The sequence below is a fragment of the Oncorhynchus mykiss genome, chromosome 1 (assembly GCF_057628025.1).
Source record: "Oncorhynchus mykiss isolate SJ-2025 chromosome 1, ASM5762802v1, whole genome shotgun sequence".
Classification (NCBI taxonomy): domain Eukaryota; kingdom Metazoa; phylum Chordata; class Actinopteri; order Salmoniformes; family Salmonidae; genus Oncorhynchus; species Oncorhynchus mykiss.
The window spans coordinates 35,471,966-35,486,184 of NC_143022.1; the positions used below are offsets into that span (position 1 = coordinate 35,471,966).

The 14,219-nt window shown below is 45.9% G+C and overlaps 1 protein-coding gene across 1 annotated transcript; it reads right to left on the reverse strand.

Moving 5' to 3' along the window:
- Window positions 1-625: 625 nt before the first annotated feature.
- On the reverse strand, window positions 626-8,504 carry si:ch1073-390k14.1 (uncharacterized). The gene is made up of 10 exons (XM_036976155.2): window positions 8,037-8,504; window positions 6,594-7,332; window positions 6,190-6,501; window positions 5,923-6,095; window positions 5,760-5,844; window positions 5,437-5,669; window positions 5,145-5,339; window positions 1,839-2,064; window positions 1,422-1,597; window positions 626-1,231 (listed from the first exon to the last, which is right to left on the reverse strand). The coding sequence occupies exons 1-10, from the start codon at window positions 8,259-8,261 to the stop codon at window positions 884-886; spliced, it is 2,712 nt and encodes a 903-aa protein (XP_036832050.2). The 5' UTR covers window positions 8,262-8,504; the 3' UTR covers window positions 626-883.
- Window positions 8,505-14,219: the final 5,715 nt, after the last annotated feature.

The following is a 14,219-nucleotide window of genomic DNA, read 5'->3' on the forward strand; positions in this document are numbered from 1 at the left end:
TTGCCTGCGTCCGTAATGGGTCCGCGGTTAAAAGACCACCCATCACTGTCAAACGCTCTGTAAAACACTTCTGCGACCAGGCCTTTCTAATCCACCTGGCCCGGGTATCCTGGAAGGATATTGACATAATCCCGTCAGAGGATGCCTGGTGATTCTTTAAAAGTAGAACTGAAAATAGATATAGCCCTTGGTTCACTCCAGACCTGAGTGACCTTGGCCAGCACAAAAACATCCTGTGGCATACTGCATTAGCATCGAATAGCACCCGCGAAATGCAACTTTTCAGGGAAGTCAGGAACCAAAATTTTCACCATCAGTTAGGAAAGCTAAGGCTAGCTTTTTCAAACAGAAATGTGCATCCTGTAGCACAAACTCCAAAAAGTTCTGGGACACTAAAGTCCATGGAGAATAAGAGCAGCTGCCCACTGCACTGAGGCTAAGAAACACTGTCACCACCGAATCTACGATAATTGAGTATTTCAATAAGCATTTTTCTACGGCTGGCCATGCTTTCCACCTGGCTACCCATACCCCGGTCAACAGCTCTGCAGAAAAGCATGTATACGTTTAAAAATGGTAAGTAGCATATTGTTTATCAAGAGAATGTCTTGCACAACTAACTTAATTCATTTTGATCACTTTACACATTTATTTTTTGTGATCCACTGTAAACAATTTGCCTGACAACACATGAATGAAGGAGAGACAATTGATACAAGCACATTTTTGTCCACGTTCCCTCTCTTCCCCGCGTCTCCTTGATTTACCTTTGACCATTTTCAAAAGTAGGTGAGGAAGGACGCAGAAGTTAAGCAAATCAATTGAGGAAAGGCCATTGGGCACCACAGTGGCTCTATCGAACCTTTAGCCCCTGCCCTTATGGTCATCTGTGAGAAGTAGCCACTCCCCCAGGCACTGTGGAGAACCTGTCCTTGGCAGCGGGGGTCCTCTTTCCCCTTCGTTCAACTGCAAGGGGGCGTGGTAGTCCCTCCATCCTCCTCTGGTCTTGCTCCTGTCTTTCCCTCCTCTCTGCTCCCTCGTTTATCACGCTGGCTGTGAAGTCTGTCTGGTTCAGGAAGGCGATGGTCTCATTCCGCCTGCGGCTCACGTAGCCCTTCAGAACGGCATTATAGGGGTTAGAGGCAGCGTCTGGATCGTCTGATTGGTGCTTGAACTCCATACGGGTGATAACAGGCAGGAGGAACTGCCCACCTGTGTTGACCATACCTCCCTGACAGAGAAAGGGAGAGAAGCTGTCACTCACTCAATTTAGTTCACAGTGTGACATTTGTATATACTTTTTTTTTTTAAATATCAAGGCATACAAAAGCCATGTGGCCAAAGAAAGAAATCAAACAGGAAAGACAGTACTGAGGACCACTCATGAGACATAATATGATAGAAGCAGTGAGTTGACGTACACCCATGGCCTCTGAGACCAGGCGGGGGGGCAGGGGGACCAGGTCGCACCCCGAGCAGGGGTCCACGTACTGCCCAAAACGCCGCCTCACCAATGCCACGTCCTGCAAAGACTGGCTTCTCCTCTCCTCCAGATCTGTCACCACACGCTCTGGGTAGGACTGGCCTAGGACTACACCTAGAGGGAGAGTGCTGAGGTTTAGCTAAAGTGTAGATGGATAAGGGGAGTTAAACACCAACAAGTATATACATGAGAGTTGGGTTAGTGGTAAAGCTATAGTTTGGCTATGGTAAGGTTATCGTAACTCGACAGTTTGATAAGGGTAAGGCTATGGTAAAGTTATTACAATAATGTTAGGGTAAATTCTGGAAGTTTAAGTTAAGATTAGGAGGATAAGGCTGGTGCTGTTGTCTCTCACCGGCACGGCGCAGCATGGAGGCTGGGCACTTCCAGGGTTTGTGTATGTGGTCATCATGCAGCACCGCCAGCTCAGGGCACCACTTCCTGACATAGCTTCCGTAAGGGTCACAGGTTATGGCTGCGTCAACAGGGTGCATGACAAAGTTCCAGTGGTCCAGACCACACATGCCTCCATTCTGCCACATCATGGCATCTATGGCCACGTCAGCATCCACAAGGGTGTCCTACACACACACAGTCCAACATTATTATCAAATCAAATGTTATTTGTCACATGCTTTTGTAAACAACAGGTGTAGACTAACTATGAAAGGCTTGCTTAAAGGTCCTTTTCCAACAATGCAAAGTTAAAGACAAAGTAAAAACTAAATTATAGAAATAGCGACACTGAATAACAATAACAAGTCAAAATAACATGGCTATATGCAGTTAGCACTAGAACCGAGTCGAGGTCCACGGGTATGAGGTTATTGCAGGAGACACTATGTACATATAGGTAGGGGTGAAGTGACAAAGCAACAGGATAGATAATAGGCAGCAGCAGCAGTGTGTGGTGAGTGCGTGGCATCAGTATCCATGTGTGGGCATTTGTAGTGTGTGTGTGTTGGGGTGTCAGTGTAAGTACTGGTGAGTGAGTCCACTGTGTGTGCATAGAGTTAGTGAAAAAAGGGTCAATGCAGGTAGTCCGGGTAGCCATTTTATCAGCTATTTTGCAGTCTTATGGCTTGGGGTTATAAACTGTTCAGGGTCCTATTGGTTCCAGACTTGGTGCACTGGTACCGCTTGCAGAGAAAAAAAAGTCTATGACTTGGGTGGCTGGAGTCTTTGACCATTTTTTGGGCCTTTCTCTGACACCGCCTGGTATAGAGGTCCTGGATGGCAGGGAGCTTTGCCCGAGTGATGTACTGGGCTGTACTTACCGCCATCTGTAGTGCCTTGCGGTCAGGTGCCTTGCAGTTGCCGTACCAAGCAGTGATGCAGCTAGTCAAGATGCTCTCAATTGTGTAGCTGGAGACCTTTTTGAGGATCTGAGGGCCTGTGCCAAATTTTTTAAGCCTCCTAAAGGGGGAAGAGTACGCATCAGGTCCCACTTACATCAGCTACAGAGCGAGAGATCACACAGTCGTCCGGAACAGCTAGTGCTCTCATACATGGTTCAGTGTTGCTTGCCTCGAAGTGAGCATAAACGCCACTTAGATCATCTGGTAGGCTAGCGTCGCTGGGCAGCGCGCTGCTGGGTTTCCCATTGTAATCCATGATCGTTTGCAAGCCCTGCCACATCCGTCAAGCATCAGAGCTGCCCTGGTACGCATCGGTCTTAGTCCTGTATTGATGATTTGCCTGTTTGATGGCTTGTTGGAGGTCATAGCAGGATTTCTTATAAGCATCCGGATTGGTGTACCGCTCCTTGAAAGCGGCAGCTCTAGCCTTTAGCTCAGTGCGGATGTTTACTTATGACCCTATACAGCTTGTTGAGTGCGGTCTTATTACCAGCATCAGTTTATGGTGGTAAATATACAGCTATGAAAAATAAATATCATGGTCAATATTATTAGGTATTCTAACTAGGGTGAGCAACAACTCAAGACTTAACATTAGAGATCGCAAATAAGCTGTTAACAAAAAGACACCCCTCCTCCTTTCGTCTTACCCAAGTCTGCCACCCGGTCTTGACAAAGCATAGAACAACCAGCGAGCTGTACTCTGAGCAGTGCTTAATTTGAGCCGGATCCACGGTACCACTCATGGTGTGAAAAATAATTTTCACTTTTTGCAATGTTAAAATTATAGTGAATGCGTTCAAAGTTCATTCGAGTTGCCTCTTGGTTAATTCTCCTGCCCCCAGTTTCTATGATCTCTCTCCCTCTGCTCTGATAGACATGAGCCTGCAACTCTCATTTCTCCAGCATTGCACTTCATACTTTTTTCCCTTATAAAATTATAGCTGCGCAAAGGGTTTGAGAGGAACTGCGGCACACACGAGAAATTTAAATACATTTACCAAAGGTAGAGTTACTGCTCTGTTCAGAAAGAAATGAAATAATTCAGAATAGCCTACTACACTATGAGAAAGCCTACACTTTGCCACAGATGATAAATGGTTTATTTTCAAAATAGCCAAGCTGTGGAATGTAGCCCAATACAAGGCATAGCCTACAGTGGGGAACAGTGGCAAATATGTCAGTCAACAAACATGCAGACAGAACTGGCCTACAATCGTGGGAAAACACAAGTTGGAAAGCAAATGGCTAATGCTGAAAAGAGAATACTCTAATATGTCAGCTTTAGGCTACCAAAACATTTGATCAACTTCCAAATATTGTTTTCCGAAGTAAAAGGAGAGAGGCACGAGCGCATAGGCCTTCACCAGTGAGTGAACTGTGCATCATTGTGAGTCTGCGAAACTGGAAAGCTTTTTTAAGACTATCATTTCCTGATCTTGTAGCCAATAATAATGTGTCTCCACACAACTAGGCCTAGGCTATTGATGGATTCAAGACCAGGTCGTTTTCATTGATTCATCTCAGATTCTCAGTTTGTCAGTGTCAAAGTAGCCGGTCATTTCGATCATTTGTGCAGTATTATGGTGCTTTCAAGACAACTGGGAACTCGAAAAAAAAACTAGATCATCATGTCAGTGATCTTCAGGTCAGAAAGTCAGAGCTCTAGGAAGAGGCCAGTTCCCCACATGGGATTCCGAGTTGGATGACCGGTCACAACTAATTTTCCCAGTTGGAGCTAGTTTTTTCTCAATTTTCCAGTTGCCCTGAACGCACTGAAGTCGGGAGTCAGCAATTTCCCAGCTCCGAGTTGTTTTGAACTAAGCATTAAAAAATATGGATTTAACAAGTGACATCAATAAGGGATCATAACTTTCACCTGGTCAGTCTATGTCATGGAAAGAGCAGGTGTTCTTAATGTTTTGTACACTCAGTGTATATAATCCATGTTCTCGTTCAACCACGATTTTGAGAAACATAGGATATTACAGTTTTTCAGTTCCTGTTGATAGAATAGTCTCGATTGAAGCTCATCCAGTTTGTTCTCTAGTGACTGCACGTTCGCCAATAGAACAGAGGGCAATGTAGATCTATTTGCTGGCCGATGTATTTTTGTCAGGATGCCGCCTCTCTTGCCTTTCGGGGGCCGCTTCATCTTTCGATTCCCAGGGACTAGGGGCCTGGTCCCGAGTAAGCTGAACATCCAGAGCTGCCGACTCACTGCAGTAGACATTTTCATTAAACAGACAAAGCTCTATAGTCTGGTGTGTATGTGTGTGTGTGTGCGACCGTGTGAGTCTCACCTGGAACCAGCGATATCCCTCCTGCCATGGTAGATGGAGATAAGCTATGAGGAAAGAAGCCACTACGTGTCTCATATAGTTGTTCATCCATCCAGTCAGCCACAGCTGTCTCATTGCAGCGTCTACTAGAGGATAACCTGTCCTGCCCTTCTGCCACGCCTTCAGATGACCCCTCTCATTGCTCCACCGAAGGGCCTGATTGGACAGAAACCAAGAAGAGAGTGAGTGTCCTGCTTTCATTGGATACAAACTAGGAAGAGAGTGCTAGAGCTAGTGTTAACCCTGTCCTTGCCTTGTATGGTGGTCTGAGTGATTCCCAGGGCAGGTCTGGGAACAATGTTAGCTGCCAGTAGGCCAGGTCCCTCCAGGCCAGTTTTCGTATGAACTTGGGGGATCGGCAGCGCGCCCCTTTAGTGTCCCACAGCAGCCAGCGAGCACTCAGCTGGCCAAAGTGCAGGTAAGGAGACAGACAGCTGGTGTTCGGGGCATCCGCACGCCCTAATTCCTTCTCATATCTGTACACACCTGGAATACGTACACACACATAACATATCTATTCTGTAGGGCGGTTTAATTCTGAGTACAAGTAGAGAAAGGGAAATGTGTGTGTCTCACCATCATTTAGAAAGGCCTCTAGACGTGACTGGGCCCCCTCCTCACTAAAGTCCCATGAACTCCTGATGTTAGCTGCCCAGTCAATCTGGAACAGACACTCACATTAACATACAACCAACAATAACCCAGACTCCCATGTGCTTCAGTCCAAGGGGTTACTGACCGTGGTTCCATCCTTCCTGCAGGGCATTCGTGCCAGTCCTAGCCCCTCCAGAGGGCAGCCTCTGGGCCAGACAGAGGGTGAGGGGAGCGATATGGGGGGGTCCAGGGGAACCCCTAACCCTGGGCCAGGGTTCATCTGACAGCAACTCATGAAGTGGGATACAGAACCAATACCTGAGGGAGGGAAAGTGTGTGTGAGAGAGTTACTGCTGTGTCATATTAAATGTTAATAACAGTAGTAGTAGTTGTAACAGTAGTATTACCATACCTCTGAGTCCCACCCCCTCAGTAGTAACAGTATAAGGGTCTCTGAGACAGTAGGAGTGGACCATGTTAACCTCCACCCTGTCTTTCTGCAGCGCTGACACCACTACCTGGTCCCGCTCTCTCAGCCACGGCTCATAGAGGGCGCTAGCCAGCACCGTCTGAGCCCCCGTCTCTCTCACCAGACTCCTCAGGGCAAGCAGCGAAGAACCAATCCCCTCTCTCTCCTCATCTGGCCGAAGGAAAACAAGATGGCTGCCGATGTGTTCCAGAGCAGAGCTAAGACAGGACAGGGCCTGGTGCAGCCAGAATTTACCTGGTATGAGACAGAATGATTAGACACAGATCAGGAGACACAGAAGCCGAGGTAAAGAAATAATGACATAATATGTATATGTTTATACTTACAGGCCCCTCCCATAGCCACGGTTACCCCGGGACCCTCCTCCTCCTCTGGGCACCAGATAAAGACGGGGATGACCGGCCCTCCAGCCTCCAACGAGCCAATCACAGCTGGGTTGTCATGGAGACGCAGGTCCCTGCGGAACCACAGCAGCACAGGGGGTGGAGCCGAGGGGCATCGAGGCACACCTACCACCTGCTGGCCATACCCCTTCCTCCGCTGACGTCGGTTCTTTGAGCGCTTTGGCTTCTCAGATTGGTCCACTTTGCACTCCACCACAGTGACGTCATCTTTGGTTTGGTTGAGATTGGATGTCAAAGTGGCAATAGAGGCGCACACATCCTGAGTGACGTTAGACCACTTTATGTCTGTCTGTTTCTGGGTCTGGGTTGGGCCTCTCTGACTCTCTGTCTGAGGAGAGCTGCCATGTCCAGATGATCTTCTGGGTGATGTGGAGTCTTGGTGTTGAGCCTGAGTCTGTCTCCTTCCTCCTACTGCTGCTAGCTGGGCGTAGCTCGCACCCGTGGGCAGAGGGGCTGGCGGAGGCTGGCTGGAGCTACCATTAGGAGAAACTGACTGACTCTGAATGGAACTATTCTGGGGTCTGTAGGTTGCCGTAGCCTGGGTGTCTGTTTGACCCTGGAGTTTAGGGTCTAGGAAGAGGGGCTTGGTATTAGTCTGCTGTTGCCCTTTGACCTCTAATAGGGACAGAGCCAGAGCCACTGCCAACTCATCATCCTCATCCTGTAACAGACGGTTATGGTCATATAAACAGCTTTAGTCATATATACAGATTTACAATGTTAGAGGTTCAAAATAGTGAACCTCTAACATTGTAATTACCTTCTTGACAAATACAACTCTGCTGGAAAATCCAGCTGTACCAGCTCAGGCCAGTGAACAGCTCAAAATCCAATCTGGTCTAAACTGGATTTTCCAGTAGGGTAGGTTAGGCCTACAACACTAACAAAACACACACAACTATCAAACTAACAAATGTCATTGTGTTGAGACAGAGTATCTATAATACTTTTAGAATATGTCTGGACTATATATATATGTGTGTATATATATATATATATATATACACACACACACACACACATATATACATACACACATATATATATATACACACACACACACATATATATACATATATATATACACACATATACATATATATATATATATATATATATACACACACACACACACACACACACACACACATATATACATACACACATACACATATATACACACATATATATATATACACACACACATATACATATATACACACACACACATATATATACATATATATATACACACATATACATATATATATATATATATACACATATATACATACACACATACATATACACACATACATACACATACATACATACATACATACACACACACACAAACAGTCGTACCTTGGAGAAGTATTCCAAATAGATGGAGGTGAGGGTGGTGTGAAGCCTGTTGTGATCGGTGGCTAGGAGCTGGATGAGCGGCAAGAAATGTGTCCGTGTATCGTTGTGTCCCAGTACAGACACACACAGACTGAAGAAGCCCTCGGCGTTCTCTCTCCCCACAAGCAACTCTCTCAGCATCTGACGAACCTGGGACATGGGGTCCTCACCACCCGATACAGGCATGGTCTATTGCTGGTGATGAAAAGCAATAAAACTGAGAGGAATTCCCTACAGTCTCTCTTAAAATTCCAAATACCCCCCAAAAATCCAGATTAGGTCGTAATCATCCATGAGAAGACAATGTTAAAGGTTGTTGATTTCTTTTGCATTTTTCGATAGTTTTCAATTAGTGGTGATAGTGGGACAGAGAGGATCGAGTATGCTGCAACGTGAATGAGTTACTCAACAGCTGATAGCCAGTTACACAAGCTCAATCCCACGCTGTTTTGTAATTACATCGGATGTAATGCAATGTAACATTGTGACCAGTAGAGGGTACCCAAGTCTACAATATTACAGTCATTTCACTTCCTACGCTCATGGTGCTCCTGAGAAACACTCACAGCTTCCCTCTCCACACTAAAGACAAATAAAATCAACATCCCTCTCCCACCAAGTGTCTTTTATCCTTAATTTATTCTCTTGATCCTCATGCTATACGAGAGGGAGATCAATAGTGTTTAGACAAAGTATGTAGTCTCTAAGTGTGTGATCAATAGAGAACAGTGAGATTAGCTGGCTTCTCTCTGTCTCTCACTAACAGACAGATCAATGAATGGACCAATCTGCCATAAGCCTAAACACATCTGTCTGCCGTCACATACTATCAATAAAGATCTGTTTTGAATGTATACCTAAGAGATCAAAGAGAGAAAAAGATGTGACAGGAGAAGAGATGAGGGCTCTCCAGAGGGTGGTGTGGTCAGCCCAACGCATCATCAGGGCACACTGCCTGCCTTCCAGGACATCTACAGCACCCGGTGTCACAGGAAGGTCAAGAAGATCATCAAGGACCTCAGCAACCCGAGCCATGACTGATAAACAGCTTTTATCTCCAGGCCATCAGACTGTTTATCTGTCACCACTAGCTGGCCTCCTCCCAGTAACTTGCCCTGAACCTTAGTCAGTGTTACTAGCTGGCCTCCTCCCAGTAACTTGCCCTGAACCTTAATCAGTGTTACTAGCTGGCCTCCTCCCAGTAACTTGCCCTGAACCTTAGTCAGTGTTACTAGCTGGCCTCCTCCCAGTAACTTGCCCTTAACCTTAGTCAGTGTTACTAGCTGGCCTCCTCCCAGTAACTTGCCCTGAACCTTAGTCAGTGTTACTAGCTGGCCTCCTCCCAGTAACTTGCCCTGAACCTTAGTCAGTGTTACTAGCTGGCCACCTTCCGGTACTCTAGGCTGAACCTTAGTGACTGCTGCCCTATGTACATAGAGACATTGAACACTGGTCCCTTTATTCATGGTTACATACTGTTTTATCCACTTTATATGGATATACTGTATTCTAGTCCTGGCTCATCCTATACAACTACTGCTGTCCACACCTATTCTATTCATATACTGTCCATACTCCCTATACACACCAAAAAAGCATTTTGAAAGCATTCCACAGGGATGCTGGCCCATGTTGACTCCAATGCTTACCACAGTTGTGTCAAGTTGGCTGGGTGTCCTTTGGGTGATGGACCATTCTTGATACACACAGGAAACTGTTGAGCGTGAAAAACCCAGCAGCATTGCAGTTCATGACACAAACCGGTGAACCTGGAACCCACTACATACCCTGTTTCGAAGGCACAAAATATTTTGTCTTGCTCATTCACCCTGTGAATGGCACACATAGACAATCATGTGTCGATTGTCTCAAGGCTTAAAAATCATTCTTTAACCTGTCTCCTCCCCTTCATCTCTACTGACATCAACAAGTGGCATCAATAAGGGATCATAGCTCTCACCTGGTCAGTCTATGTCATGGAAAGAGCAGGTGTTCATATACAGTACCAAACAACACACCTACTGGACACACCTACTCATTCAATGGTTTTCTTTATTTTTACTATTTTCTACATTGTAGAATAATAGTGAAGATATCAAAACTATGAAATAACACATAAGGAATCATGTAGTAACCAAAAAAAGTGTTAAACAAATCAAAATCTATTTTATATTTGCCTTGATGACAACTTTGCACACTGGGCATTCTCTCAACCAGCTTCACCTGGAATGCTTTTCCAACAGTCTTGAAGGAGTTCCCACATATGCTGAGCACTTGTTGTCTGCTTTTCCTTCACTCTGCGGTCCAACTCATCCCAAACCATCTCAATTGGGTTGAGATCGGGTCATCTGATGCAGCACTCCATTACAAACCTTCTTGGTCAAATAGGGTCAATGTCCTGTTGAAAAACAAATGTCACACTAAGCGCAAACCAGGTGGGATGGTGTATCACTGCAGAATGCTGTGGTAGCCATGCTGGTTAAGTGTGCCTTGAATTCTAAATAAATCACCAGCAAAGCACCATCACACTACCTTCATGTTTCCCGGTGGGAACCACACATGCGGAGATCATCCATTCACATACTCTGCATCTCACAAAGACAGTGGATGGAACCAATAATATCAAATTTGCACTATGTTCTTCGCATATCTTTTAAAAATATTTTCCTAAACCTCAACTTCTAAATACTCTCCTGTAACCTGCCTCACCCAATGTGGCGTGGATCTGTTTTTTCTAAAGTATTTCTATTTACTTCGGATCTGGAATCGCCTCAACTGAAGCTAGACAGCCAACTAGCTACCAACTATCAGTCAGCAAACCACTGCTAGCGGTCATCAGCTAACCTTTAACTCGGAAAGCTCTCGCCAGTTCGTAGAACATGACTCAAACCAGAGCATAACGGACCAATTTTTGTCTCCATATACCCGGATTCCTACCGCAAACTCTGAACCTTTTCATCTGGATCTTCGCAACTAGCTAACCGCAATCCCAGGTGACTACTCCTGGCTAGCGTTTCCATTCCGGAGCAAGTAGCAATTAGCCTGAAGCTAGCCCGGCTAGGGTACCTGGGCTACCACCGAAGCCCACTCCTGGGCTACAATATCCGGACCCCTTCTACTGCCGGTACGGGGCACGGAACCCCGCCGATCCTCTACAACTGGAATGCCGACACAATCTGCCCGAGGATTCCAACTGGCCCCTCAGGCGCGACGTCCGCTGAAGGCCCATTCTGCTAACCTGCTAGGCCTGCTAGCTACCTAGAGCTACTTGGAACCCTACTAATCCATGACTGGTCTATCGACGTCACCGCACGAGGAGGCAAAAACAGACTTACCTCCATCGCGATGTCCCACAAACGCCCTCCTGCTAGCTTGCTAGCCCCGGTCTGCTAACTGCTAGCTTGTTAATCCCCGGCCTACTAACTCCTAGCTTGTTAGCCCCGGCCTGCTAACTCCTAGCTTGTTAGCCCCGGCCTACTAACTCCTAGTTTGTTAATCCCCGGCATACTAACTCCTAGCTTGTTAATCCCCAGCCTACTAACTCCTAGTTTGTTAATCCCCGGGCCTACTAACTCCTAGCTTGTTAGCCCCGGCCTGCTAACTGTCTGAATCGCCATTTCCCCAGCCAGCCCAACCACTCACTGGACCAATATGATCACTTGGCTACGCATGCCTCTCTTTAATATCAATATGCCTCATCCATTACTGTCCTGGTTAGTGATTACTGTCTTATTTCACTGTAGAGCCTCTAGCCCTGCTCAATATGCCTTAACCAACCATGTTGTTCCACCTCCTACATATGCGATGACATCACCTGGTTTAAACGTCTCTAGAGACTATATCTCTCTCATCATTACTCAATGCATTAGCATCGAATAGCCCCCGTGATATGCAACTTTTCAGGGAAGTTAGGAACAAATATACACAGGCAGTTAGGAAAGCTAAGGCTAGCTTTTTCAAACAGAAATTTGCATCCTGTAGTACAAACTCAATAAGGTTCTGGGACACTGTAAAGTCCATGGAGAATCCCAGCTGCCCACTGCTCTGAGGCTAGGAAACACTGTTACCACCGATAAATCCACTATAATTGAGAATTTCAATAAGCATTTCTCTACGTCTGGCCATGCTTTCCACCTGGCTACCCCTACCCCGGTCAACTGCCCGGCACCCTCCACAGCAACCCGCCCAAGCCCCCACCATTTCTCCTTCACCCAAATCCAGATAGCTGATGTTCTGAAAGAGCTGCAAAATCTGGACCCCTACAAATCAGCCGGGCTAGACAATCTGGAACCTCTCTGTCTAAAATTATCTGCCGAAATTGCTGCCACCCCTATTACTAGCCTGTTTAACCTCTCTTTCATATCGTCTGAGATTCCTAAAGACTGGAAAGCTGCTGCGGTCATCCCCCTCTTCAAAGGGGGTGACACTCTAGACCCAAACTTCTACAGACCTATATATATCCTACCCTGCCTTTCTAAACAGATTACTGACCATTTCGAATCCCACCATATCTTGTCCGCTATGCAATCTGGTTTCAGATCTGGTCATGGGTGCACCTCAGCCACGCTCAAGGTCCTAAACGATATTATAACCGGAATCAATAAGAGACATTACTGTGCAGCCGTATTCATCGACCTGGCCAAGGCTTTCGACTCTGTCAATCAACACATTCTTACTAGCAGACTCGACAGCCTTGGTTTCTCAAATGATTGCCTCGCCTGGTTTACCAACAACCTCTCTAATAGAGTTCAGTGTGTCAAATCGGAGTGCTTGTTGTCCGGACGTCTGGCAGTCTCTATGGCGGTGCCACAGGGTTCAATTCTCGGGCCGACTCTCTTCTCTGTATACATCAATGATGTCACTCTTGCTGCTGGTGATTCTCTGATCCACCTCTACGCAGACAACACCATTCTGTATACTTCTGGCCCCTCTTTGGACACTGTGTTAACTAACCTCCAGACGAACTTCAATGCAATACAACTCTCCTTCCGTGGCCTCCAACTGCTCTTACATGCAAGAAAAAATAAATGCATATTCTTCAATCGATCACTGCCCGCACCCTCCCGCCCGTCCAGCTTAACTACTCTGGACGGCTCTGACTTAGAATACGTGGACAACTACAAATACCTAGGTGTCTGGTTAGACTGTAAACTCTCCTTCCAGACTCACATTAAGCATCTCAAATCAAAAATTAAATCTAGAATCGGCTTCCTATATCGCAACAAAGCATCCTTCACTCATGCTGCCAAACATACCCTCGTAAAACTGACCATCCTACCGATCATCGACTTCGGCGATGTCATCTATAAAATAGCCTCCAACACTCTACTTAACAAATTGGATGTAGTCTATCACAGTGCCATCCGTTTTGTCACCAAAGCCCCATACACTACCCACCACTGCGACCTGTACGCTCTCGTTGGTTGGCCCTCGCTTCGTACTCGTCGCCAAACCCACTGGCTACAGGTTATCTACAAGTCTCTGCTAGGTAAAGCCCCGCCTTCTCAGCTCACTGGTCACCATAGCAGCACCCACCCGTAGCACACGCTCCAGCAGGTATATCTCACTGGTCACCCCCAAAGCCAATTCCTCCTTTGGTCGCCTTTCCTTCCAATTCTCTGCTGCCAATGACTGGAATGAATTGCAAAAATCACTGACGCTTGAGACTCATATCTCCCTCACTAGCTCTAAGCACCCGCTGTCAGAGCAGCTCACATATCACTGCACCTGTACATAGCCCATCTATCTACCTCATCCCCATACTGTATTTATTTATTTATCTTGCCCCTTTGCACCCCAGTATCTCTACTTGCACATTCATCTTCTGCACATCTACCATTTCAGTGTTTAATTCCTATATTGTAATTACTTCGCCACCATGGCCTATTTATTGCCTTAACTCCCTTATCTTACCTCATTTGCACTCACTGTATATAGACTTTTTATTTTTTAAATTATTTTTATTATTGACTGTATGTTTTGTTTATTCCATGTGTAACTTTGTGTTGTTGTACAGGTATGTGTCTAATTGCTATGCTTTATCTTGGCCAGGTCGCAGTTGCAAATGAGAACTTGTTCTCAACTAGCCTACCTGGTTAAATAAAAGGTGGAAAAAAAGAAGAAATAGAAATAAAAAACATGAGA